This window comes from Hippopotamus amphibius, chromosome X, assembly GCF_030028045.1.
Source record: "Hippopotamus amphibius kiboko isolate mHipAmp2 chromosome X, mHipAmp2.hap2, whole genome shotgun sequence".
Taxonomy (NCBI): Eukaryota; Metazoa; Chordata; class Mammalia; order Artiodactyla; family Hippopotamidae; genus Hippopotamus; species Hippopotamus amphibius.
In genome coordinates, this window is record NC_080203.1 from 65572608 (window position 1) to 65597823 (window position 25216).

Here is a 25216-nt window from a genome sequence, read left to right on the forward strand (position 1 = left end):
CCTAGTATTTGTCACTAAGTACCAAAATGGGCGTGGTTCGGCGGATAGGGCACCTGTTTTTGCAAGCCCGGCAAGCAGATATTCCTGGAGTCCTCCCCTGACACTGACTCCTCCAACGCTCAGGAGGGTCCCCAGTTCCCGCATCCTTTTTGGGAATCCTCCAGACCGCTAGGCTGCTCGGTAGACTTGAGAGGGCCTGCTGAGCATGTGTGAACAGTGCCGCGCATGCTCCGTGGAGCCGGCAGGTTAACCAAGGAGCTAGCAGAGGATTTTACTACTCCTCTCCCGGCTCCCCCGCCCAGCACGTCCCCCTCCCCTCTTCCCCCCTCCCCCACCACGCGGTTCCCCGCACCCATCCCCGCCCCTCTTTCCCACCCCCCCCCCCTTCACCCCAGGCTGGGGAATCTCCATTGACGTTCATGTGACGCTGTTGTGCCGCCGCGGTGGGGGTTCCAGGCGCCGCACAGGTAAAGCCGGCGCAGCCGCCATATTGACAAAGCAGGGAGCTGGGAGGGTGCCCGTGGAAGCGGGGTGGGGGGGGGGGAGTCACCGCTGAGCGACTGTCGCGGCGGCGGCAGCGGCGGCAGTGGTGAGCACGAGCCGAGCGGCAGCTCTTAGAGAGGCAGCACAGAGTTGTCTTCTCTATGGGGAGCAGCAGCCTGCGGTGGCGGCGACCCCTCGCTCCGAGTCTCTGAGGGACCCCCACGGCGAGGGCAGCTGTCGCTGAAGGCAAGGCTGGGGATCCCGGCGGCGGCGGCGGCAGCGGCAGCGGCAGGCAAGCTCCAAAGACGGGATGCGCGGCCGCGCGGGCGGTTGGCAGCTCCTGTTTGAGTGCTCCTGAAAGAGCGATGTTACCGTTCGCTCCTCAAGACGAACCCTGGGACCAAGAAATGGAGGTGTTCGGCCGCAGCGCAAGCAGCAGCGAGGTTAGTGTGGTGGCCAAGAGGGGCTGGAGCCACCCCCGTCCACATCTCAGGACCGTTGCTGGGGGCCCGAGGGAGAAGGGGCGTGGGGCTGGGAAGCGAGGTGCCGAGGCCAGCCCCCTTGAGGCTGCGGGGCGGCGGAGCACTCTGCCCAAACCTCGCTTTCGCTTGGGAGCCGGTGGGGACTGGGCGGCGGGCTCGCGAGTCAGGAGTGAATGCAGCCCGGGCCCGGGCTCGGCCTCGGGCGGAGTGACTGCCTCGCGGGCCACGCGGGAGTTGCGACTAAGTTTCTTCACTTTGCGACCTGAAGTGGAACTGGGGGATGCGCCAGGTGCCGCGCCTGGCTTCGCGTGTCCCTCTTTCTCCGCTGTGCCAAGTTTGCTAGCTGGGAACGTTTTGGGGGACAGCTGCTGACTCCAGCTCTCTGTTGAACCCTGGGTGCTTTAGGAACCCAGCGCAACAGAAACAGCAAGGTGACGAACTCTGGGGACATTTGCACATAGGGATGAGTGCTCCTTAGTTACTTTCCTAAATTCTTTGTGGCTTGTTGTGGTTCTTTGAAACAACCTAAGTGGAGATTAACTGGAGGCGAGGTTTCTTTATCTACGCTCAGGTGATGCTCTGTAGCCTTCTTTGCGGTCCCCTGAATTCTACCGCCCTCTTCCTCCCGCCCATTCTCCCTTGCCCAACTGCTGTCCCCGCCCCGTTGTTCAGTAAAAGAAAACGCAAAGCAAACCTCAGCCCTTATAAGAAGAATCTTTGGTAAGACAGCGAGGTTGTTCAACCAAAATATTTTGGTTCGCCTCTCTTCCCGCTCTTCTTACTTCTGAAACTGTTCTGGTTGGGCTTTGGTCAGCTGTGCAGTGAGAACTTAGATGTGCACAGGTACTTTGTTTTTATTATTGTTGCTTTATTGTTTTTGTTGTTGTTATTAAAGCAGGCGGCATTTAAACACACAAACAAGACTTTGGGGATAGAAAGTCGGATCTTTTTCTTATAACCTAATCGATTGACAGCCTAGTAGTACAGTAGAGGCCATCACAATCACAGACCTGCTAAAAATATTGAATGCCAAATTGATTCACAGTAGGATATTTTGAGGTAGGACTCGCAAGCCTCCACATTTCTAGGTGGAAATTTGTCTTTAAGTTCTTGCTTCATCCTTAAAAATACATGTTGGACTGCTGTCTGTTTAACTTGTTCTTTTTTCAAATTTCCAACTCAACTGGGGTTAAAATTACATGCCAGAATAACATTTAATAAGAGATGTAGTGGAAATATGGAAGGAGTCTAAAGTTGAACCCTATCTACTTATAGGAAATATTTTACTAGTACAGTAAGGAGTTCCTAAATACATTGTAATATTCTACATCTTTTAAGAACAGGATAAATGAAGAGGGGTTTATTTCTTCTTGGAATGTTTCATACTTGCAAGAATTTTCTAGAAGACTATTCAAGGGGAGAGGAATTTTGTTTTATTTATGTATGTAATCTGTTGACTTATAGTACCAGGCATCTGGTTTATAAAAACAGTTAAATGCTTGGATATAAGGTTGGGAAGTGGGGGGGGAGGGGAGGTTTCGCATGCCTACTATTTATTATTTTTGTTAACTTTGAATGTAGAAATGTTTTAAATTGTAATTACTGCTATGGTTTTTTTTTTATTGTTTGCAGTATGTTTTAGGTATTATAGAGATTTAACAATGGGTCTCTCTACCTCAGCAATTTGGAAAAATACTGGAGTGGAAATTGTTAATCCCTATGAAGTAAAACGAAAGGTGAAGGTAATGTGGTAAAGATAGTATTTCTGCCTTCTTTGTCTAAAACAGTTATGATTGGTTAGATTTAACCCTGCAAGTGACTTAATTAAAAATATTCTAGGTGAAAACTAAATGCTCATCTGAATCTGCTTAGACCTGCTTTGTACTTAGAAGAGTTTTGTTGTTATTGTTGTTATTGATGTTTGTTTATAATGGTATTCTTTTGATAAGAAGGAAACAATTTTACTTCCCAGAATTTATATTTATTTTAATTACATGTTTGTTGATGTTGGCTTTTGAAATGTTAACTGTTGAGCATGAGCTTTGCAGCCCTCAATCGTGAGAGTTTTTAGGACTAAGGGTGCTTTCATTGTAGAATATACTTTTTGAAAATGTGTTGGAATCCTTAAAGAAAATGTAAGTAAGAATCTGTTAACTTTAATGTCAAAGGAAATTTCAATGTCTATTTCTGTGTGTGTTAAATCCTGGTAAAATTAAAGGTTATATACACTATCATATATTGTGGAGTCTTTTTCAACATCTTTTACCTGTCTTGTTTCATGGGCAGTTGTTAACCTTTGAATTGTCATTCAGAAGTGTGAGAGTTGGTTATTTAGACTCTTAACATGTTTTTGCACAGGAAAAAATTATTAAGGATGGTTACATTTTTAGACCAGGGTACAATAGTGAGGTATAATGATGAAGAGTCTAATCACTGTTTGTAAAATTGTCCTATGGGAAAATGTGTCAGAAGTTTCAAACAAGAATTAGGTTGGCTCCAATGAGAGGTGGAGAATGGGCCTGAAAAAGGGAAATATGGGCTCTGTTGGCTCCTGAGAAGCGGGTTCTTGGGAGAGGGAAAATAGGATAAGCAAGAAGTTTTGGTTGTGAGAGCTCTTGCAGGGACTGTCTCAGTTAGGTCTACTGGGAATAGGGACTTCAAAGGGTATCACCCCTCAGGCAGCCATAATTTTAGCTGTTGCCTGGATTCTGTCAGGATCAGGGAAGAGGTATAATGACGAAGAGCCTAATCACTGTTTGTAAAATTGTCCTATGGGAAAATGTGTCAGAGGTTTCAAACAAGAATTAGGAGGCGTGATGGATATTGGTTATTCCTGGACAAGGGTCATTAAGAATAGTCTGTGTTAGTAAAGTGGACTTTTCATGAGGTAGTGCCATGTACACGGTTTGTGCATTTTGTGTTTTGGTGAGAGAGTGCTTGGCTCCTGATGGAGTTTACTATAGAGTTTTCAAATTGTATATTATATCATATTATATTAAATTTTAATTGGTACTTTTATATTATGTCTTTAGAAATACTGCTTTTGTTTAAGGAAGTTTTGAAAGTAATACAATTCACTGCTAAAAACAGTTTGGGGCTAAAGCCACAGACTCTAAAAACTTGACTAGGATGGCAAATGTATGGCAGATTGGGAAAAACTGCTAGTTTTCATTAATTTCATGAGACCCTGTAATAATAGGGGAAAGAACATGGACTTTGGAGGCCAGTTTAATCTGTGTTCCAACCTCACCTCCAATTTATACTAACTGTGTGACCCAGTGCAAGTTACTTAACCTCTGTGAGCCTCAATTTCTTCATCTGTAAATGGGAGAAGAACTGTCTTTAAGAGTTGTTATGTAAAAACTAAATACTGTACTGTGTTTAATTCACTTGGCAAGGTACTTTGCACACAATAGGTCTCCAGTTCCTTGTTTTTCCCCACAGTTATCATCATGCCCTTTTCTCTGCCCCTAAACTCTGAGTTATTGTCAAATATACTAAAACCTTGGGATTTAGATAGCTATGGTCATAGCTCCAGCTTTCCCTATTATGAGCAGTTTTTTTAAGACCTCCTTCCTAGATCTGATTATTTCATCTAAGTATAGTGATCATATTTGTAATCACAAGATGATTAAGGATGAAATATGAGGTCATATTTAGGAATACTTTGGTGGATAAAGAGAGACAAATAATTTAATTTGTTGTAACTGGCTAATGAGGTGTTTCGTTCATATTTATTTTTCCCTATTCTGAACTTTTGTTATGGTAGGAATTGGTTCAGTTCATGAAGTGTTTATTGGGTACAAGGCAGTGCAGTACATAGCATTGTAATGTGAAGTGTTTAAAGATATACCATCCTTAATCCCATCCCAGCCCCATGGGTTTGCATTCAGGTGGGCAAGATAGACATACACAGAAACTGCTATTATACAAATCACAAGACCATCAACAATGAGGTGGTTGTGGTGGTAGTTTAGGGATGGATCTAGTAAGGCCTTGTCAGAGAAGTGGAATTTGAGCAGGGCATTGGAGAGTGGATAATATTTTCACAGACAGATTAAAGGAGCATATTTCTGGTGGATGAAGACAGTATAAACAAAGGCGTGGAGGTGTTCTTGGAGGAAGGAGGAATCTGATATTGCTAGGATATGTCTGTGATGTGAGAGTAGGGATATAGTGTGAAATGAGGTATTCATCTAAAGATGGGCAAGGTCCAGACTGTATAGGGCTTTTAAAGCTAGTTGAAGGGTTTTCAATGTTGTTCTGTAAAGCTACTGAAGATTTTTGAGTTCATGAATGACATGACCAGATATGTGCTGGCAAAAACTGATGGCAGTGTATAGGATGGATTGGAGTTGGGGAGAGACTGAGGGTGGGGAATATTAATCAGTGGAAGTAGTAGTGAGATTTTTTAACTAGGGCAGAAGGGGTAAAAGGAGAATACTGATTGGAGAGACCTTACAGAGTTAAAATAGTATGGCAACTGATTAGATGTTGGGGAATAAGAGAAATTAGAAGTGTTGTGGTAGGACTTAATTCAATATAATAGATATTTAATGCATGCCTGCTGATGAAAGTGTCTGTGCTAGCCACTGGACTAATGTAAAGATAAATAAATATTTGCAGCATAGGGAGATAGCTAAAATGAACCTCCCCACCCCACCCCCGCCATAGTGTCTTAAACAAGAGCAAGCCACTCTAAAGATTTCTGGTTATGCTTGGCATGCTTAAAATCTTTACTACTAAAGGTGAATGCACTTATTACTAGCTAAAAAGTTATTCAGTGCTTTTAAAATGGTACTCAGGCCTGTAATTTTTGCTTTATCAATCTTCATCTTAAATAGCAGCCCCAGGGTGCAGAGGGCTGTGCTGAAAATAGTGACTGGTGCTTCATTCTAGAATGTGGAAAAGAGAACAGGGACATCTGTATTTCTTATATACTTTCACCAGGTTTATTTGGACTAAAAAGAGGGGAGTGGCTAACAGGGCCCTGACCCCTCCCCACCACTGGTGCCTTCCCAGTTTCTCCAAGACTGTTTTCCTTTAGACCAGTCTGGTCTGGAAATATTCAGGTCAGTTCCTTAAGGTCAGGGCCTCTATATTTCCCTAGCTTGATTATTTCATTGAGAGGTAATCATTACCTCACCATATCAAAATAAGGCCCGACTTGGTGCTATTGCTTTTTCAGCCCATATTGTTGTTTCAGTACCACCCCTCTCAGTGACTCTCATCTATAATTTTGAGAGGGAAATATAAGATTTTTTTCCCTTCTTGTAATTTCTCTTGGTGGTTGCTGTCATTATCTTTAGCAACAGTTCTCAAGATCTGGTAAGTACTTTGAATCTTGAGGTCTTACATTTTAGTACTTTGTCAGAATTTACTGTATAATGTTTACACATTTATGTTATTTCCAAAGATTATTTAATGTTCTTGATGATAGTATTTTTTTCTTTGTCTATATTGTTTTCTTTTGGTTTGTTTTTAGGTGGAAAGGGAGTTGAATGGGAGAGAGATTTAGAGCTAAGCTTAAACTGGCTTTTGTAGATAATAGAGCTATTTTCTGAATTGCCCTGGAGGCATTCTGTGTAACTGATTTTGCTGCTAGATTTTAACTTGTATCTGTACATTTGAAGTAGGTCCTGCGCTCTGTGTGTGTGTGTGAGAGAGAGAGAGAGAGAGAGAGATTGAGAGGGAGTGTGTTTTGCTTATTCCTTTTTTCATTTCATAAAGTATTTGAGATGGTTTATAGGAAATAAAATCCAATAAAATTATTTTGATACTCAGGATATGGGAAAACATAAAGTAGAAGGTATATGGAAAGGATGGAGGATGGAGTTGGAGGGTGAACAAGAACACAGGTAAGCAGGCTCTAAAGGTTTGCTACACATTTAAAATATAGTTGAATTGCAAATTTGGCCTTGGATTTCCTTGGGTTGGTAGTTCTCAGTTCTGACTATAGATCAGATATACCTGGGAATTAAAAAAGTTTTTTTTATGATAGTGCCTAACACAGAGATTCATATTTAACTAATCTGGTGGGTGCCTGTGCATTATTTCCCAGATGATTGTGATGTACAGCCAGGGATAAAGAAACATAGCTCTAGGCCAAAGTAAAAAGAGAAATAGTCATATAGTTCTCATTATTCAACAGGAAAAAAGCATATCAGTTCCTAATCTAGCAATTAGCTCTAAAATAAATTTTCTGTGAATTGTAATTTTTTTGTATGTTTTATTCTGTTGTTGTTCTAAGATATGGTGGGGGCAAAGGAAGTGTTTGAACTGTCTCATATGCTCTTGCTGTGTAGTTTTGAGGAATTTGCTTTTCCATAAGAGAAAAAAAAGTGTCCCAGCTGATTTTTGATATAGTTTAGCCTTATAATTTGGAAGCTAAATAATCTGCATACCTTATTACTAGCTAAGTAAGGGGATAGTGACTCCATTGTGAATAAAACATCCCATCACATCTCCAACAAAAATTTCAAAGGATACAAATAATTATTCTTACTATAGGACCTATCTGTCTCTCCTGTAAAGTGGTTGGGGACAGACTTTAAGAGGAAATAGTAATTTTAACACCAAATGTAAATTTTTTTACCCATAAAAAGACATTGGACTCCATTCCATCTTAAATGTATCTCTTAATTTAAGGGAGAAAGAAATGACATTTATTGAGCATGTGTAATCTCTTCAGTTTTATTCCCTCTTCAAAACATTTTGGTAAGAAAAGGTGTATTTTTTGACATAAGAAAAACATATAAAGCAGTGGAAGGCACAGCTGGAATTTGAACCTAGATCATTTTAAATTCATGTTTTTTCCTCTATACAATGTTGTCTCCCTTATAAGGATGATATTGAAGATAAGGAGAATATACAGACAAGTTGTTGACAACCATATCAGATCAGTAAATCAGAGCTTCTGATTCAATAGCTATGTTTACTCTAAATGAAGGTCAATAAAATCCAACAAGGTTTTATGTAGACATAGACATGTTTATTCTGAATTTCATATGTAAAAGTACAGGACCTAGAATATCTGAAACAATTTTGAAAAAAAATTACTAAAGTGCAAGAAATCATTCTATATGGGATGGTAAGGCAGTAACAAGTAATTAAGGCAGTGTGGGATTGGAAGAATAGACACACAGATCAGTGGAACAGAATAGGGAAACCAGAAGTAGATCCACACAAATAGGCTCAACTGATTTCTGAGAAAAGTGCAGAAGCAGAATAAAGGTCTTCAGTTTCCTCAAATATAAAATGGAAATTAATGTGTTTATCTCTGGTTATTTTGAGAAGTAAATAAAATAATTTTTCTTTGCATACAATATTTGACAAGAATAATAAACTTCTTGTAGTTTTCAACAAAATAACTCTAAGATTTAGGTGTCCTAGACAAAGTACTTCTTTTACCCTAATAAATAACTCCTTGGACAATTTAAACTCATTTCACGTTCCCCAAGGTTGTATTTTAATGAGATTACATGAAGCTCATATCTCTAAGAAGTTACTGCTAAAGAATGCTATGTATGTACACGTCATGTTTATATGTGCATTCAGCTGTACCACATACAATACATGTATCCTTTGAAAATAAAATTTCCAAAGCATATGTTGTAGTTCATATGAGACTGGCCAGATGGCCAGTGCCTTGGCATGGGGAACATTTTGGAGCCATTTAGAACCATTAAAGTCATTAGCTCTGATTTCAGCCAAGCAGAGTAAACATATTTCTGCCTGAACAGTAACCAGGGAAGCTGCTTTACTGTCATTGGACCAAAGTTTTAAAATGTTCCACAGATACCTTCTAATGTATATATAATATTGATATTCTTAGTTCAACTCACAGTAACCTATCATTTGCACAACTACCAGTCCTTTTAAAAGCATAATGATACTTAGATGGGTTTTAATTGGTTCTAAATATTATTTTGCATGCATTCATTCAGCAAATGATCATTAAATGCCTACATGTGTAAGTTGTGTTAGTTACTAGATAGGATTCATTTGATTATTGGTCTGGGTTTCTACTGTGATAACTGAAAACCAATTAACTGTATATCCATCCCTTCTTCATAGTCACAAGGAAGTGTCTGAAAGGACAGTATATTATGTCACAAAGACCAACAAATTTAGGCTGACAGAAAGCTTTTGAAAATTTTAATTTTTCTGGGGTATTAATGTTTTAATTCTGTACTCCTGTGAAGTTACAAGTTCACTGATAACTCTGTCCCACTCCTTTGATTTTTAAAAATATTGATAGTTTAAAAAATATTAATAATTTCCTCCTATTCAAATCACCTGTCAAGAGTGGAGCCTCAGTATGTATAGGAATTCTGTTTGTGTCCTATTTTTGCTTTATGTACCTCCCCTTACTCCTGGCAGTGGATTATAGCTGTTGAAGAGGATTATTGTCTGAGGGCTTGTGTCGCTTTTGCTTTTATTTAGTGTTCTTCTACAGTCATTTTTGCTACATGGGAAAGGAAATGTATTTGTCTTAATGAATTGCCTTTGAATTTCAGTCTCTTAGTTCTTGACATTGAAATAATGAAGAGTCTACAGGTTGGTTTTCTGGGTTAGCAAGTTACCCTTCAAGTTGCTAGGATGGTTGTGTTTGATTTTGTGTATTTCACCTCCAACTTTCTGAGGTGTATGCTAAAATATGGCAGAGAACATAAATGGTTATTGTAGCAATAGTAGTAAAATTTTGAAATTAGGTTTATCCTCATTATTTTCATAATGAAATTATTCAGAAGCTGGATAGCAAGATAAATAATAGCTTATGTAACCAATTTTAACATATACACATAAGCAGTCCCTGGGAAACATAAGCTTGGCTAGATAACATAGGGCTGACTTAAGCCCTTTTATTTAAACTTTTGAGCTCTGTGTTGCAGAGAGATTATTAAGAGGACCATGGCATGACTCTTTTTCTAGAAATAACAATGTCTATGAACATATAGTATGATCTTGAGTTAGGGTATAATTTTTTTTTGAAGACTCATCCCAATTGAATAAATTTAGTAACTTTAGAGTCATTGTCTCTTTTTAATTTGATAGAAACAGAAATGTCATCATCATTATTTGTTTTTACATTTTTAGATTCTGTGTTTTGAAAAAGCAGTGTCCTTGACTTTATTCATTTTAAATCCTTGTAACACTTAGTATGGCACAAGTGAAATATTGAAAATGATGAGTGAATTATGCCAGTTCCAAAAAGTGAGCTAAATATTCATTAGTCTCTTATTTGTGTTAATAGCTTCTAAAAATCTAGCATACTCTTCTTGCCTTCAGGGAGGTGATTATCACAAGTTTCTGCCAATCAAGTTATTGGTTTCAAAAAGCCTGGAAAATAAGAATCCATTCTGCTGACCTTTCTTTTTTTTTAATTTACAAGGGTACAAGAGACATTGGAGTAAAAGTAAATTGAAAATACAGGTTTATTGTTAGGAAATTATGAATATAATCTGAGTGAAGCAATATTTGTGTGTTCTGCAGCAATTATAATCCCATAGAGTAGATAATTTTAATTTGTTATTTCTTTGCTAGGCCAACTTGGTACTCTTTTGTGCATTTTTAAAAGTTATGCTTCTAATTACTAAAAAATTATATAGTTTAGACCAAGGAGTGGTAAACTTTTTCTGTTAAGAGCCAGATAAATATTTTAGAGTTTGTTTGCCTTTTATAACAACCTCTATTGCATATTTTTTAAACAATCCTTTAAAAATGTAAAAAAAATTTAGCTTATGGGGCCCAGTTTAGACAAATGGCTTTAGAATGTGGTTTGCAAAGTTAATTTTGTACTAATCTGCTGACAAAATTTAGGGTTAGGAATCTAACTGAAAAAAAATATGAACCTTTGAAATAACAAGAATTTATAAATACTTTTTTTGAAAAATATCTTATGAATGACCCAAGTTATGTGTTTTTAAAATGATTTTGAAAGAGTTGAATTTCTGTTGGCTGTTAGAATTTAAAATTGAGTCAGAAATGATAAGCAAAATGACTACTGGAAATACTTTATGAAATTAATTTTCAAAGTTGCTTTTAAATGTTTCAAGTAAGAAAGTTAATAAAAACTAAGGGAAAGCTATGGCAGTTACTTATTAGTGATGTTACCTTTACATTTAATTCACTCAGATTATAAATTCAGTCATTCCATTCCACAAATATTTTTCCAGGATCAATTATGTTCTAGATAATATGCTAGATGCTGGGGTTACAAAGAATCATAAGACGTGATCCTTTTCCTCAGGGAGCTTATAGTATGATAGAGGAATGGAACAGGTAAGACATTGTTTATGGATAGACGTCTGTGTGTGGTGAGGTGTGAGGAAAAAAGGGAAGATGTGACATTGAGTCTTGATAAAGATGAGTTAATGTTCAAAAGCACAGGTATTATGGAAATTAATCCTTTGTTAGTTGCTTTGTTTGCACGTATTTTCTCCCATTCCGAGGGTTGTCTTTTGTCTTGTTTATGGTTTCCTTTGCTGTGTAAAAGCTTTTAAGTTTAATTAGGTCCCATTTGTTTATATTTGTTTTTATTTTCATTACTCTAGGAGGTGGGTCAAAAAAGATATTGCTGCTATTTATGTCAAAGAGTGTTCTGCCTATGTTTTCTAAGAGTTGTATAGTTTCTGGCCTTACATTTAGGTCTTTCATCCATTTTGAGTTTATTTTTGTGTATGGTATTAAGGAGTGTTCTAATTTCATTCTTTTACATGTAGCTGTCCAGTTTTCCCAGCACCACTTATTGAAGACGCTGTCTTTTTTCCAGTGTATATACTTGCCTCCTTTGTCATAGCTTAGTTGACCATAGGTGCGTGGGTTTATCTCTGGGCTTTCTGTCCTCTTCCATTGATCTATATTTCTGTTTTTGTGCCAGTACATACTGTCTGGATTACTGTAGCTTTGTAGTATGGTCTGAAGTTAGGGAGCCTGATTCCTCCAGTTTTGTTTTCCTTTCTCAAGATTCCTTTGGCTAGTCGAGGTCTTTTGTGTTTCCATACAAATTGTAAAATTTTTTGTTCTATTTCTGTGAAAAATGCCATTGGTAATTTGATAAGGATTGCATTGAATCTCCAAAATATACAAGCAGCTCATGCAGCTCAGTATCAAAAAAAAAAAAAACACACACAACCCAATCCAAAAATGGGTGGAAGACCTAAATAGACATTTCTTCAAAGAAGACATACAGATGGGCAACAAACACATGAAAAGATGCTCAACATCACTAATCATTAGAGAAATGCAAATAAAAACCACAATGAGGTATTACCTCACACCTGTCAGAATGGCCATCATCAAAAAAATCTACAAACAATAAATGCCGGAGAGGATGTGGAGAAAAGGGAACCCTCTTGAACTGTTGGTGGGAATGTAAATTGATACAGCCACTATGGAGAACAGTATGGAGGTTCCTTAAAAAACTAAAAATAGAACTACCATATGAACCAGCAATCCCACTCCTGGGCATGTACCCGGAGAAAACCATAGTTCAAAAAGATACATATACCCCAGTGTTCATTGCGGTGGTGTTTACAATAGCCAGGATATGGAAGTAACCTAAATGTCCATCAGCAGAGGAATGGATAAAGAGGTGGTACATATATACAATGGGATACTACTCAGCTATAAAAAGGAACAAAATGGGGTCATTTGTAGAGATGTGAATGGACTTAGAGGGGGTCATACAGAGTGCAGTAAGTCAGAAAGAGAAAAATAAATGTCATATCTTAACGCATATATGTGGAATCTAGAAAAATGGTATAGATGACCTTATTTGCCAAGCAGAAATAGAGACAGACATAGAGAACAAATGTATGGATACCAAGGTGGAAAGGGGTGGGGTGGGATGAATTGGGAGATAGGAATTGACACATATACACTATTGATACCATGTTTAAAATAGACAGCTGATGGGAACATACTGTATAGCAGGGATCCCCAACCCCAGGATACAGCTCTGAGGTCTGTTCGGAATTGGGCCACACAGCAGGAGGTGAGTGTTAGGAATTGGGTCACACAGCAGGAGGTGAGTGGCAGGCAAGAGAGTGAAGCTTCATCTGCTGCTCCCTGTGTCTCCCCATCGCTCGTATTACCGCCTGAACCATCCATCTATGGAAAAATTATCTTCCACGAAACCAGCCCCTGGTGCCAAAAATGTTGGAGACCACTACTGTATAGCACAGGGAACTTACTGCACTGTGGTGTCCTAAATTGGAAGGAAATCTGAAAGGGAGGGGATATATGTATATGTATGGCTGATTCATTTTGCTGTGCAGTAGAAGCTAACACAACATTGTAAAGCAACTATACTCTAATAAAAGTTAATTAAAAAGTTAAGTTATTGTCAATAATGTGAAAAACAAACAAAAAAACAAAAGCACAGTTAACCTGAAATGGTTAAAACATCAATGATCATTCATATTTAAATTTGGACTCTGTTTTTATGCTTTGATTTGAACATGGATGTGTTTTATCAGCTAATTTACTTTATAGGAGTCTCATAATGGTTTTTAAATGCCTGACTAAGGGAGTAGCTTAGAGGTGGTACACTCTTGCCCATCCTGAGACTTTCTTTAAAAGATAACTCTTTCAGGGGAATTTCTGGGTGGTCCAGTGGTTAAGATTCTGTGCTTTTGATCCCTGGTTGGGGAACTAAGATGCCACAAGCCCTGAGGTGAAGCCAAAAAAAAACAAAACAAAACAAAACAAAAAAAAAATCTCTTTCAGATAAATTTGAAACACAATTCCCCTTTCTTAAATCTTCCCTGAAGCAGTGACAGTGGTTAGGTGGGTATGTTTCAAAGGACTAAGGTAAAAGCAACAGGAATATTGAACAATTAGAAAGCCAGAAAGATCAAAGCAAATCATTTTAAATGAATATTGAAGGTGCTATCAAATTATCTATAAGTAGTGTGTTGACTATAGAATTCAATCTAAAAGATTAAAAAGATAAGCCTACTGGGGAAATGGTCACACCTTTTGAACCTTTGAAAATATTTAGTAGTTTAAAACTCAGGATGCAAATTAAACCTCTGTGGAAAGCAAAACAAAAAGACTTATTTTTGGAAATGCCCAACTAAGACTATTTGTGAAATTGATAAAGTGTGTTATAGTAAAAATATACAAAGATACTTTTCACTTCTCTCCCATTTGTGATTCTTAAATTAAGGCATCTATGCATGAATATGTATGTACCTTTTTGGGTTGATTTGGAAGACTGTTTTCAAGTTGAGCAAAAATGATTTGATTCTATCGTTATTTAAGAGTAATGTTCCCACAATAGTATGTCAAAACTAAATCTATTAAATCAGTAGCATATGATGATGTAGCAGTAAGTTTAGAATCGCAATAGTATTATATTGTACACAGGTAGCATTATTCACCTTTGGTGAATTATTAAGTAAAATGTTTCATATACTTTTTTTCCTGTATTTTCTTTTTGGCAGGAAAACATTCACACATCAGGTATTTATTGAGCACATGTCAGACACTGTGCCAACTGCTTTAAGAACATTATATTAATCCTGAAAACAAAATGAAGGTTATCATGATAATATGTTTTGTCGTTGCGCAGTGAGGTAAATGTGGGTGTTTGGAAGCTGGATCTGATGTTTCCAGGTAACCGCAGGATTCCCTTGGAACAAATTTTCCTAAGGAACTTTTGGGCGTTTGGTGTAGTTCTGTTAACCAAACAGGAAAAGGGAGCTGTGGATTTGAGTAGATGGACATGATATGCTGGGAGAGTAGATGAATTCTGAACAAGACATGGTGGAGGGATATCAGTAATACTGGAGATAGCTAAGGAAAGGGGATTTCAGTATTCAGTGAGTAGTCTGGGACACTGATGAGATATAGATATATATATATATCTATATCTCAACAGTCTGTTAGATTTCCTACAGTGACTAGACTTTGGGAAATGTGGACTAAGGGATTATTTTTCCAGGCATAAGGGGTCTGTGTGGATATTAAGAGAGATAATAACAACATAACTTTAGTGAAAGAACTATCCCAAGAAAAATCAGCCATTTTAATATAAAGGGGAGTAAGGGTGTCTCATTGGCCTTGGTTAGTGAAAGAACCCCAAGCTGAATACATTAATCAGATGGCCAAGAATTGGGGCCAGAGGCTTATTCCCAGCAGAGTTAAAGCAAGATCTATGGTTTTCATAGAATTATCACCAACAGAGGATGCCTACTGTATGTAGTAGGGCACAGAGCATTAATAAACCTGTAGTCACGAGGAAGAGTCCCAAAAGTTCAATTCTTCAGTCCTTCATTGTCAAAATTAAGGGACCAAAGTGCCAGGGTCACTTTTTCTGAACCGTCATTCCAGGTGTAAACCCATTTATGAAAATTTTCACTCCTTGAAAATGTGTCTGTAACATAAGAAGGAGTATAAGGAGAGTGGTAAGTTGATGTATTGTCAGATATTATGTAATGAAGAAGATATCACAACTCTATGGTGATCACAGTTAGAACAAGGGTAATGAGAAATGTCATTGATGAGGATCATGGAGAGTACTGGCCTGGTCCAGAGTCTTGGAAGAGCCATCTGTATCAGAGGTCATCTGTTTCACTTCTGGGTCAATTTCAGCTTTAGGTTTCCAACTGTTTCAGGGGCCCACTCAGGTGGAGACACCTTTTTAAAATGTGAAACATGAATCCAAGAATCAGTGCTTTTAAGTTTAGCAGCACAGGGATTGATTAAAAGTATTATGATAGGGCCCCTTCCATCTGGGCTGTAAGGAGTCCTTTATTTTTTTATATATATATATATATTTTTAATAAATTTATTTTATTGGCCGTGTTGGGTCTTTTTTTGCTGTGCGCAGGCTTTCTTTAGTTGCAGTGAGCGGGGGCTCCTCTTCATTGTGGTATGCGGGCTTCTCATTGCCGTGGCTTCTCTTGTTGTGGAGCACGGGCTCTAGGTGCATGGGCTTCAGTAGTTGCAGCACATGGGCTCAATAGTTGTGGCGCACGGGCTTAGTTGCTCCGCAGCATGTGGGATCTTCCTGGAGCAGGGATCGAACCCGTGTCCCCTGCATTGGCAGACAGATTCTTAACCACTGCGCCACCCAGGAAGCCCTAAGGAGTCCTTTAGAAGGTATCTTTTCCAATAAACACATTCCCCTGGTTGTAAATTGTGGTGTTCTATACTTTTGTCCCTTGGAAGTGCAGTGTGGAAAGACTTCAACCAGGTGCTCATTTTTCTTTAGCACCTTAATGAGACTTTGACAATAATGTGAAAGATCTCCCTTGACTAGAAGTGGCTCATATAGTCCTGAGTCACGAATCGTGGGTCTTCCAGTAATTATTTCAAATGGTGACAGTTTGTGTTTTCCAAACGGTATAGATCTTCAGTTTAATAGAACTATGGATAGCAATTTAAGCCAAGGAAGGCTGAAGGCCTTAGAGAGTTTTGCCGATTGACTTGATTATGCCATTGGTCTTTCCACTAGACCAGAAGATTGAAGATGATAGACACAGTGGAAATGTAGTATAGGCCAGATCACAAACAGCATTTATAATTTGTCTGGTGAAATGAGTACCTTTATAACTGTGTAATTCCAAGGGGTTTCCCCAAGTATGAATAGTCCTTTCCAACAGTATTTTGTCCACTGTGAGGGCAGTTGCTCGTTTGTAAGGAAATGCTTCTAACCAATGGGAATATATGCAAACCATCACCAGAACATATTTGTATCCTTGAGAGTGAGGCAGCTGGATAGAATCCAGTTGCCAGATCGCAAAGGAACCAGGAGGCAAAGGAAAGTGACCTTGAGAAGTATGAGTAGGTTTTTCTGTGTTGGACTTAGGACAGATCTGACACTTCTGACATATTTCGGTTGCTACTGTGGGTAGAGATTTCCAAAAGTATTGCTTTCCCCAGGCTTTCATTTTATTAGTTCCCCAATGAGTCATTTCATATGTTAATTTTAATATGTTTCTTGAGTGACTTCAGAAAGAGCAGAGCAGCCATTTGGCCCATACCAAAGCCCAGTATGTTGATCAAATATGCATCCTTCAGAAACACACCTGTGTTCCTTAGTTGTAGCATGCAGTTGCCCATCTCTGATAATATCCTTTAAGTCGTGGTGTCCTTCCAAGTAGTAGCTAACATGGTGTGAATAGAATGACCTACAGGAGGAGGTTCTTTTATGGAGCCTGAATCTTGTAATGCTGCCACCTTAGTGGCTCTATCTGCTAATTGGTCCCCTTTCCTTCCTCAGTGTTGTCTCCGGAATGTGCCAGGACCTTTGTTATTGCCAGTTGTTGTGACAGCAAGATTGCATCCAGTAAGGCCTTAACAAAGGGGCCACTTTAAATTTCATTTCCCCCTGAGGTCAGGAGACCTTTCTGTTTCCAAAGCATTCCAAAGTCATGAGCTACTCCAAAAGCTTACCTGCTATCTGTGTAAATGATAACATGTTTGCCGGAGACCAGAGTGCAGGCATGAGTGAGTGCTTATAGTTCAGCTTGTTGGGCTGAAGAAGTAAACGGCTAAGCATTGTATTCTGTTAAAGTGAAGGGAATAGTGATAGCATATCCAGTTTTCAGATGCTCATCATCGTTTTGTAGGTAGAAGTCATCAGAAAGCTAAGAAAACTAAGAAGCATTGGAGTTGTCTAAAGGTGTTTCTTGTAAATCTGGATGTGCACTAGTCAAAAGATCAATTGTGGATATGCAGTCATGTGGGGTGTCATCTGTTGGTGATGGTAAGAGAATACCAGGATGTAGGGAGTTACAATGAGGCAAAGTAACATTTGGAGAGGAAAGCAATAAGATTTTGTAAGATGTCAGTCAGCTAGCAGATTAAGTGTTGTGTGTAGTGTAAGTTCGTGAGTGCCTCAACAGAGTGAGGGACAAACACTTGTAAAGAAGATCCTATAACTGTCTCTTCTGTAGTCTGCAGAAGGGCAGCAGTGGCTGCTATTGCTTAAAGGCAAGGTGGAAGTCCTCGAGTTACAGGTTCCAACTGTTGGCTATAATAGCTGATAGGCGTGCATTTGTCCCTGTGGGGCTGACCAGGCACTCCAAGGGTATTTCCGTTAACTTCATGTAACTTCATAGTAGAAAGGAAAGAAAATAATTAGGGTTTCCTAAAGCAGGGGCTATGGCCAACTGAGTTTTTAAAGTTTTAAAAGCTAACTCAGCCTCATGATTCTAAACAAGAGGATTAGGTGTCTTGTCCTTTAAAAGGAAACAAAAGGGTTTTGCCTACAAGGAGAGATTGGGAACACAACTCCTACAATAGCCTGCTAGAAAGCCTCTCAACTGGCACTTGGTGACAGGAAGGGGAAACTGTGGTATGCCTTGGATGCATGTAGGATCCAGCACTAGCCCTTGGAGGGTAAACAGATGACTCAATTATCCTACCTGGGTTTTGTTGACTTAAAGAAAAACACACAACCTAAGAGTTGTGAGCTGAAGTTTTATTCAGGGACCTTAATGAACACTGCTATACGCCCAGGAGACAGCCTCTCCATATCTCTGAGGGAACTGCTCCACAGAGGTAGGGGAGAAGCCAGTATGTATATGAATATGTACAGGCAAGCGTACGTCTTCCTAAAAGGTTACTGCTAGTCATGAAGAACAGATACCTCAAGTTATGATTTTAGTGCTTCTCTATGTATGGGAAGATGCAAGAATCTGGATTCATTAAAATTCTTCCTGAGATATATATCTATCTAAGGGGCCTGATTGTCCAAAGCACAGAACATCCTATTATCAATTTCTTCTCAGACTGTGCTGTTGGTCAGCAACTGCAGTGGATTGTGACTTAATCCTTGTAGAACTGGGTGGTGATCAGAAACACTCTTTGCTCCTCTATGTTTATATTTCAAACAAATTGGAACTTATCCCTTGAGACCTTATGTTCTTTATGTGCTAGCTGAGTGAGGAGGTGTAGGCTATCCTTGAGGCTTGCTTTCTCAGTGGGGGAGCATAACAAAAGGTTATCACTATATGGAGTAAAGTAGAGTCTTGGGCAAAATATAAATCGGCTAGGTCTTCTCAATATCTGTGGAAAATAAGTAGGGCTTTCTGTGTAGCTCTGAGGCATAATGGTCCAAGTAAATTGATGTCCTTCCCATAAAGGCAAATAGGTACTGACTATTTGGATGGACAGGAATGCTGAAGAAAGCACTATGTAAATCTCTGACTGTAAGGAACTGTGTGTTTAAAGGGATTAACTTGAGAATGGTATGAGGGTTGGGGATCACAGGGTGACATGGTATTGACTATATTGTTTATGGCTTGAAGATCTTGAAAAAAAAATGCCAACCTTGACCATGAGGCTTGCATACAGGAAGAATTGGTATGTTGCAAGGACTGGTGAATGGGATTATGAGACCCTTCTGGAGGTGTGCCTCAACAGTGAGATGAATTCCTTCCAGGGCCTCAAGCCTGAGAGGGTATCATCTGAGGTGAGGCAAGATTTTTTAGGGTCTACCTTGATCTTAATTGGTGCTGAATGAATGCATCCTATGTTATTTAAAGAGATGGCCATGGATAGGAGGAACAGAATTCAGCAAATTCTTGTGATTGGGAGTTAACAAGGCAGGAGCAAGGAGGGGATCTAAATATTAGGACTAGAGTTAGAAGTTGACCTTGAGGGGTCAAGGATTTGTAAGTGTATTTCCCCTTTTGGGGAAGAGTAAATATTAGGTTGTAATTTTTCCCGGAGGTCTCGGCCCAAAAGGTGTGTATGAACAGAAGGAGCAAGAAGGAACTGGTGAGTTCCCTGAAAGGGCTTATCTTGAAAGACAGGGGGCCAATTTGCTTACCTTCATAACTGTGTTCAAAACTCCCACCAGTTGTACCTTTTCTGTACTCTGAGGAAGGGGGCCCCTGAGGCTGGTGGGGTTCAAGACAAGGTTGCGCCTATGTCCATAAGAGTAGTAATAGCCTTGGCTCCTATAAAAAGGTACAGTTCTTCCAACAGGAGTACTGGGAAGACCCTGACACTTTCCTCGGAGCATCCCCATTCATGAGTGTACAAAAAGGAGGCACTTCTCAAATTTCTCAGAAAGTTCATGAAAAAAGTCAGAGCAAGAGGCCTTGGGCTGCTAATAAGACCTCCTTTTTATCTTTGGGCAGTTCTTTCAGTGGCCAGTCTACTTACAGTAGTGGGAAGCATTTGGCTTCTGGAAGGGACCCTTATGGGAACTCTGGTGTTTCCGTTGAGGTAGGCACTGAACAGCAGCAGCCAGTTGATGCAGTTACAAATTCATGATTTTAGTGGCCTTACATTTTTCTGTACATTTGATTGTTTTAGATAGCTGAGTAGCCAAATTGACTAGATCAAGAGTGGCCACTGTTTCTCAATTTGACTGTGCCCATTTCATTAGCAGTCTGAGTTCCTCATCTAGTCCTCATCAAAGATTGAGTTAAAGAGGGTTGAGTATTGTTTACCCCAGCAGGTAGTCCGGAGTTTTCCCAGAATACTATCTTTAGGTGTGAGTGATAATCATGGACAGTTTTATCAGGTCTTTGTGTAGTAGACTGAATTTTTCTCCAGTCAGTGGGGTAGGGAAAAGCCTAAGGAATTGCTTCTTGAAGGGCTTGAGCCACCTGAGAAGCTGGTGCTGTCACACTGATGTCCTTTCTGTGTATATCATCTAAAGGGTGAAGCCAGCTGGCAGTAGTTTACAGTGTCTGGCTTCATTTTCTCCAACTAAGATTTCATTTAGTTGATACAAGTCAAAGAACCCTGGATCATAGGTTTATATCACAAGGTTAAATTCTTCTGCAAAGTGGAGCGGGTCCTCAGTGACGCTGGGAAATTCCTTGGCTATGACCTGTAATTCTGCAGGGGATGAAGGCCTGTAGTCTACCAGATAGCAAATGCCATCAGTGTTCAAAGTAGTGACAAAGGGAAATGTTTTTAATGGGAGGGCTAGGAGGTGGGAGTAAAGATTTTAGAGGAGGAGTAGGGGAATCAGAAAGATAGAATGACAGCTCAGCAAGTTTAGGGTATGTAGGAGCCAAAGAGAAAGAGCAGAGAAACAGGGCTCTTGTGCCTTTTCTGAAGTGTTTAGATGAGAGCATAGATCTTTATTTGCAGCAGGGAGCTTGGAAACAGTATCCTGAAGTGAAGCACATTTAGATTTGCAAACCTTTTGGGTTTCATGAGCTCACGGGGAGGCTTCAGTGTACTAATTGAAATAGGCTTCCCATTCTATTTGTTTAGTTTTAAACCCTTGAGCTTCTAATTGTGCACATAAAAAGACCAATTTTGAAATTTCAGAAGTTCTCCATTGTGGCCAGATAAATTTTATGTCATCTCTGGTATACCATTGCCATTTACCTAGGTAAGCACAAGAGGCAGCATCATACTTTTTGTACAAGTACCCAGCAGGAGTCCCAGATGGGCAAGAATCCTCCCCCAAAGCAATCTTTGTGAACATCCCATTAAGTGACTGACTGAACAAAAGACACCCAGAATAAGGGTTTGACCCTCAACCTAGGGGGGAGGTTTGGGACCAACAGGACTTACCATCCAGACCCAATACCGCTGGGGAGGTGACAGAGCACAAGGGGCTCATGCAGGTATCTTGCTTGAATCCACAGCAGATTTGGAGATGGGAGGAAGACTGCTTTGGATCCCACTTCTGACACCAAAAAGGACAATCAAAAGGACCATGAACTGTAAAGAGGCAAAAAGACAGTTTATTTGGGGTCTTAGAATTGCATTTCAGGGATCACAGGTTCTGGAGGAACCCGGAATAGTGTCCCGCTGGAAGAAAATAACGGGTTTTTATAGGATAAAGGGAAGTTAACATAGGCTTGCATAAGTTGTTTACCAAGAATTTGGATTGGAGGGTAAACTTGTTCTTTACATACAGTTGGGTTATGGAATACATCTCATTTATTACTAGGGAAGGATATGTTTTCTTTAGTCCAGAACAAATCCAGTTCTCAGCATTATTCTTTCCTTTTAGCAACACAGGGACTATTCAGCAGTTTTAATTTAGAGCATTCAGCAAAACTTCGGCATGAACAGCAAACATGGAGGTCCTCACACCACATCTCATTCCTGACATAAGTTCTTTTCACAACTCATACCAACTTTCTCAAAGTAACCTGGATGATATTTCTAAAAGTTGATCCTTTTTTGATGCATGCCACCAGCATTATCCTGGCCTCCTGGGTGCTTCTGGTGTTTGCCAGTGCAGTCATGGCCATGGCTCACATGGCCCATAAATTTTTGGGTCTTCCTTAGTGTGGGTGTCATGTCAGCAGTGAAGACCTGTGATCAGTGATCTTTGATGTTACTTACTACTACAATTCACTGAAGGCTCAGATGATGGTTAGAAGTTTTTAGCAATAAAGTATTTTAAATTTAAGGTTTTTTAAGATATAATGCTATTGCACACTTAATAGACTACAGTATAGTGTAAACATAACTTTTATATACATTGGGAAACCAAAACATTTGTGTGACTTGCTTTTTTGCAATAATAATTCTTTATTGTGGTGGTATGGAACTGAACCTGCAATATATCTGAGGTATGCCTGTATACAGACATAGATCTTTATTGTAGGCAGATGTGGACCCAGCTCTAAATTTAGATATAATTTGCTGTAGTTATTTAAATGAAGTGAAAAAAATTGAAGGACTCTTCTTTCTAAATGTCAGCAGCTAACCTGTAAACATGACGCTTATTTGAGAGAGAAAATTTTCTTTATATGTGAACTTCTTAAACATTTTTAACATTAGGTACTACATAAATATAGTGCTTTTGTTTACTAGGTGGAATTTGGGGATCCTGAAGATTACTTGAAAGTTTATATACTATCAAATTTGTTGTGAGTACTGGTGTCCTATGTATGTTTTGTTTATGATTTATATCACTCATACTTCTCACTTACCTTGTTCTTTCTTGCTTGTTTATCTCTACTTCTTTCTTCAGTATATCTGTCAACACCAAGTCATGAGCTTCTTGAGTTTAACACTGAGAAACAGATATATGCTTAATAGTGTTAGCCAGATTACAGTCTTTTTACAAAACTGTGCAGTTATGTGTTAATTTTCCTACACCACCTCCAATTCTAAGGATCTGAAGGGAAAATATTTTTTCTCGGTTTAATTTTCCATGCTGAGCTGCTTTTGTCATTAGTAGTAGGAAAATGATAGTTTTGGGGTGACCTCTGTGATTTGCTGAGATCAGCTGAGTACTGTGACTTTAGTATTTCTATTTGTCCAAAATCTTTTTAAGTAATCTATTTTCTGAGATGAAAATAATTTAAAGGAATTCTTCACTAGGCTGTGATATGAGAGGGTGTTCAGTTGGGTTTGAGTATTTGAGTAAATTATTACTGTCTTTATAATTATTGATAAGCTTTTCAGAATCTTCTGTAGGAATTTTTTTCTTCCCTATTTGGCACTTAATTGGGGGAAACAACATGTCTGGTTGTTTTTTCAAATTATAAATTTTATTTTTGAAATAAAGGTTTATTGTCCCAGAGAATTCTGAAAATGTTTTTGGTTTCATGCAGGTAAAAATGGCTTAAATTATAGTAAATATCACTGAATATTGAGGTCTTCTACAGGAATGAATACTCTTATATTGTGGTACCTTATAGATGAGGTGGGAGTAATGGAGTGTTCTCTTCTTAAAGTACAGTTATGTAGACTGCGTTGATTTTTAGGATATAGTCATCTCTTCAACTCATTCAGATTCATTTTATTTCTCGTTACTTCAGACACACAGCTTCATGCTAAATTAATCATAAGATGGTATGAATTGGAAGTAACCAGTAACTGAAGTAACAGAGAAAAGCAGTATTACCTTTTTCTGTGGATGATCCTGAGAGTATTTTTGTAGTAAAATTTCAGTTATTGGGATTCTGTCTTAATATTGGTTTGTGGACTCTTTTGCTGAACATGCCTTTTCCTATATACTAGTGATGAATTTATTACTGTTTTTTTTTTCCAATCCCCATAGTCTGTATGTGCTTTTGAGTTAGGATGACAAATAGTGGTGCTATTTATTGAAATCTGAAACCCTGGAGGAAAGTAGATTTGTGTGTGTGTGTGTTGGGGGGGGCATGTCATTAATTCGTTTTTGTATTGGTTATTTTTGAGAGATGTGTGAGATGAGCAAGTGCAAATGTCAAGTGGGTGATTAGTTACATGGATCAGGCGCTCAGAAGAGTAGTGTCTGAGTAAATGTGAGTTATGTCAGTCAATTAGCTATCTGGGGAAAGAATGAGGAGCGAGAAGAGAAGGTGACTGAAGTCCATTTCCTGAGGATCTACAATGTTTCAAGGATACTGAAAAAAGCAAAGAAGTTGGAGTAAAAGAAAATGAAAGTATGGTATCACAAAAACTCAAATAGGAGGGAGTGGTTGGTCAACTGTGACATGCTACAGCAAGATCAAGTAAGATAAGGACATCATTGGTAACTTTATTTGGTTCTTGTTGAGTTTTTTAGAAGAAAGATGCTAGTCAAGTAAATAATGCTGGGTAAATTACTCTTTAATAAGTTACTTTTAAAATTTACATACGGTAACATTCACTCTTTTTCATGTAAGGTTCTGAGGTTAGACAAATACATAGAGTTGTATAACCACCACCACAACCAAGGTATAGATTAGTCCCATCACCCCCCCCTGCAGTTCCCATTGCTGCCTACGCCTAGGCTTAACCTCTGACAGCTGCTAATCTCTTCTTCATGCCTTATAGTTTTACCTTTTCCAGAATGTTGTATAAATGGAATTATATAGTATGTAGCCTTTTGATGCTGTTTTTTTTCCCATTTACTGTATAATGTATTTGAGATTCATTCATGTTGTTGAATATATCAATAGATCATTCCTTCTCATTGCTGGCTAGTATTCCCCTTCCTGTCTCCCCTTCCTCTGGAAACCAGTGAATTCTTTCGCTATAGGTTTGCATTTTTCAATGTCGTATACATGTAGTCATACAATATTTAGCCTTTTGGGTTTGGATTCTTTGGCAGCAAAATGCGTTTAAAATTAATCCATGTTGTTACAAGTATCAATAGTCTTTTCCTTTTTATTGATGAATAGTGTTCTATTCTTTCTCCATGTTGAAGGACATCTGGAATGTTTCCAAAAAACAGTTACAAACAAAGCTGCTATACACATTCATGTATAGATTTTTGTGTTTAACAGAAGTTTCCATTTGTCTCAGGTGAATATTCTTCTGCTGTTTTCTGACCTCCATGATTTCTCATAAGAAATCTGCAATTATTCAACTTGATGTCTGTGTAATGTGTT

The 25216-nt window shown here is 38.9% G+C and overlaps 1 protein-coding gene across 3 annotated transcripts in view; it reads left to right on the top strand.

Moving 5' to 3' along the window:
- Positions 1-256: 256 nt before the first annotated feature.
- The window catches only part of RPS6KA6 (ribosomal protein S6 kinase A6), a 162299-nt gene continuing 137339 nt past the window's right edge, over positions 257-25216 (top strand). For 2 of the 3 annotated variants that reach the window (XM_057718747.1, XM_057718748.1), the window contains exon 1: positions 257-926. In XM_057718747.1, coding sequence (XP_057574730.1) covers positions 849-926 — 78 coding nt within the window. In that variant the 5' untranslated portion in view covers positions 257-848. The remainder of the gene's footprint in view (positions 927-25216) is intronic. The other variant, XM_057718746.1, reaches the window with a different exon arrangement.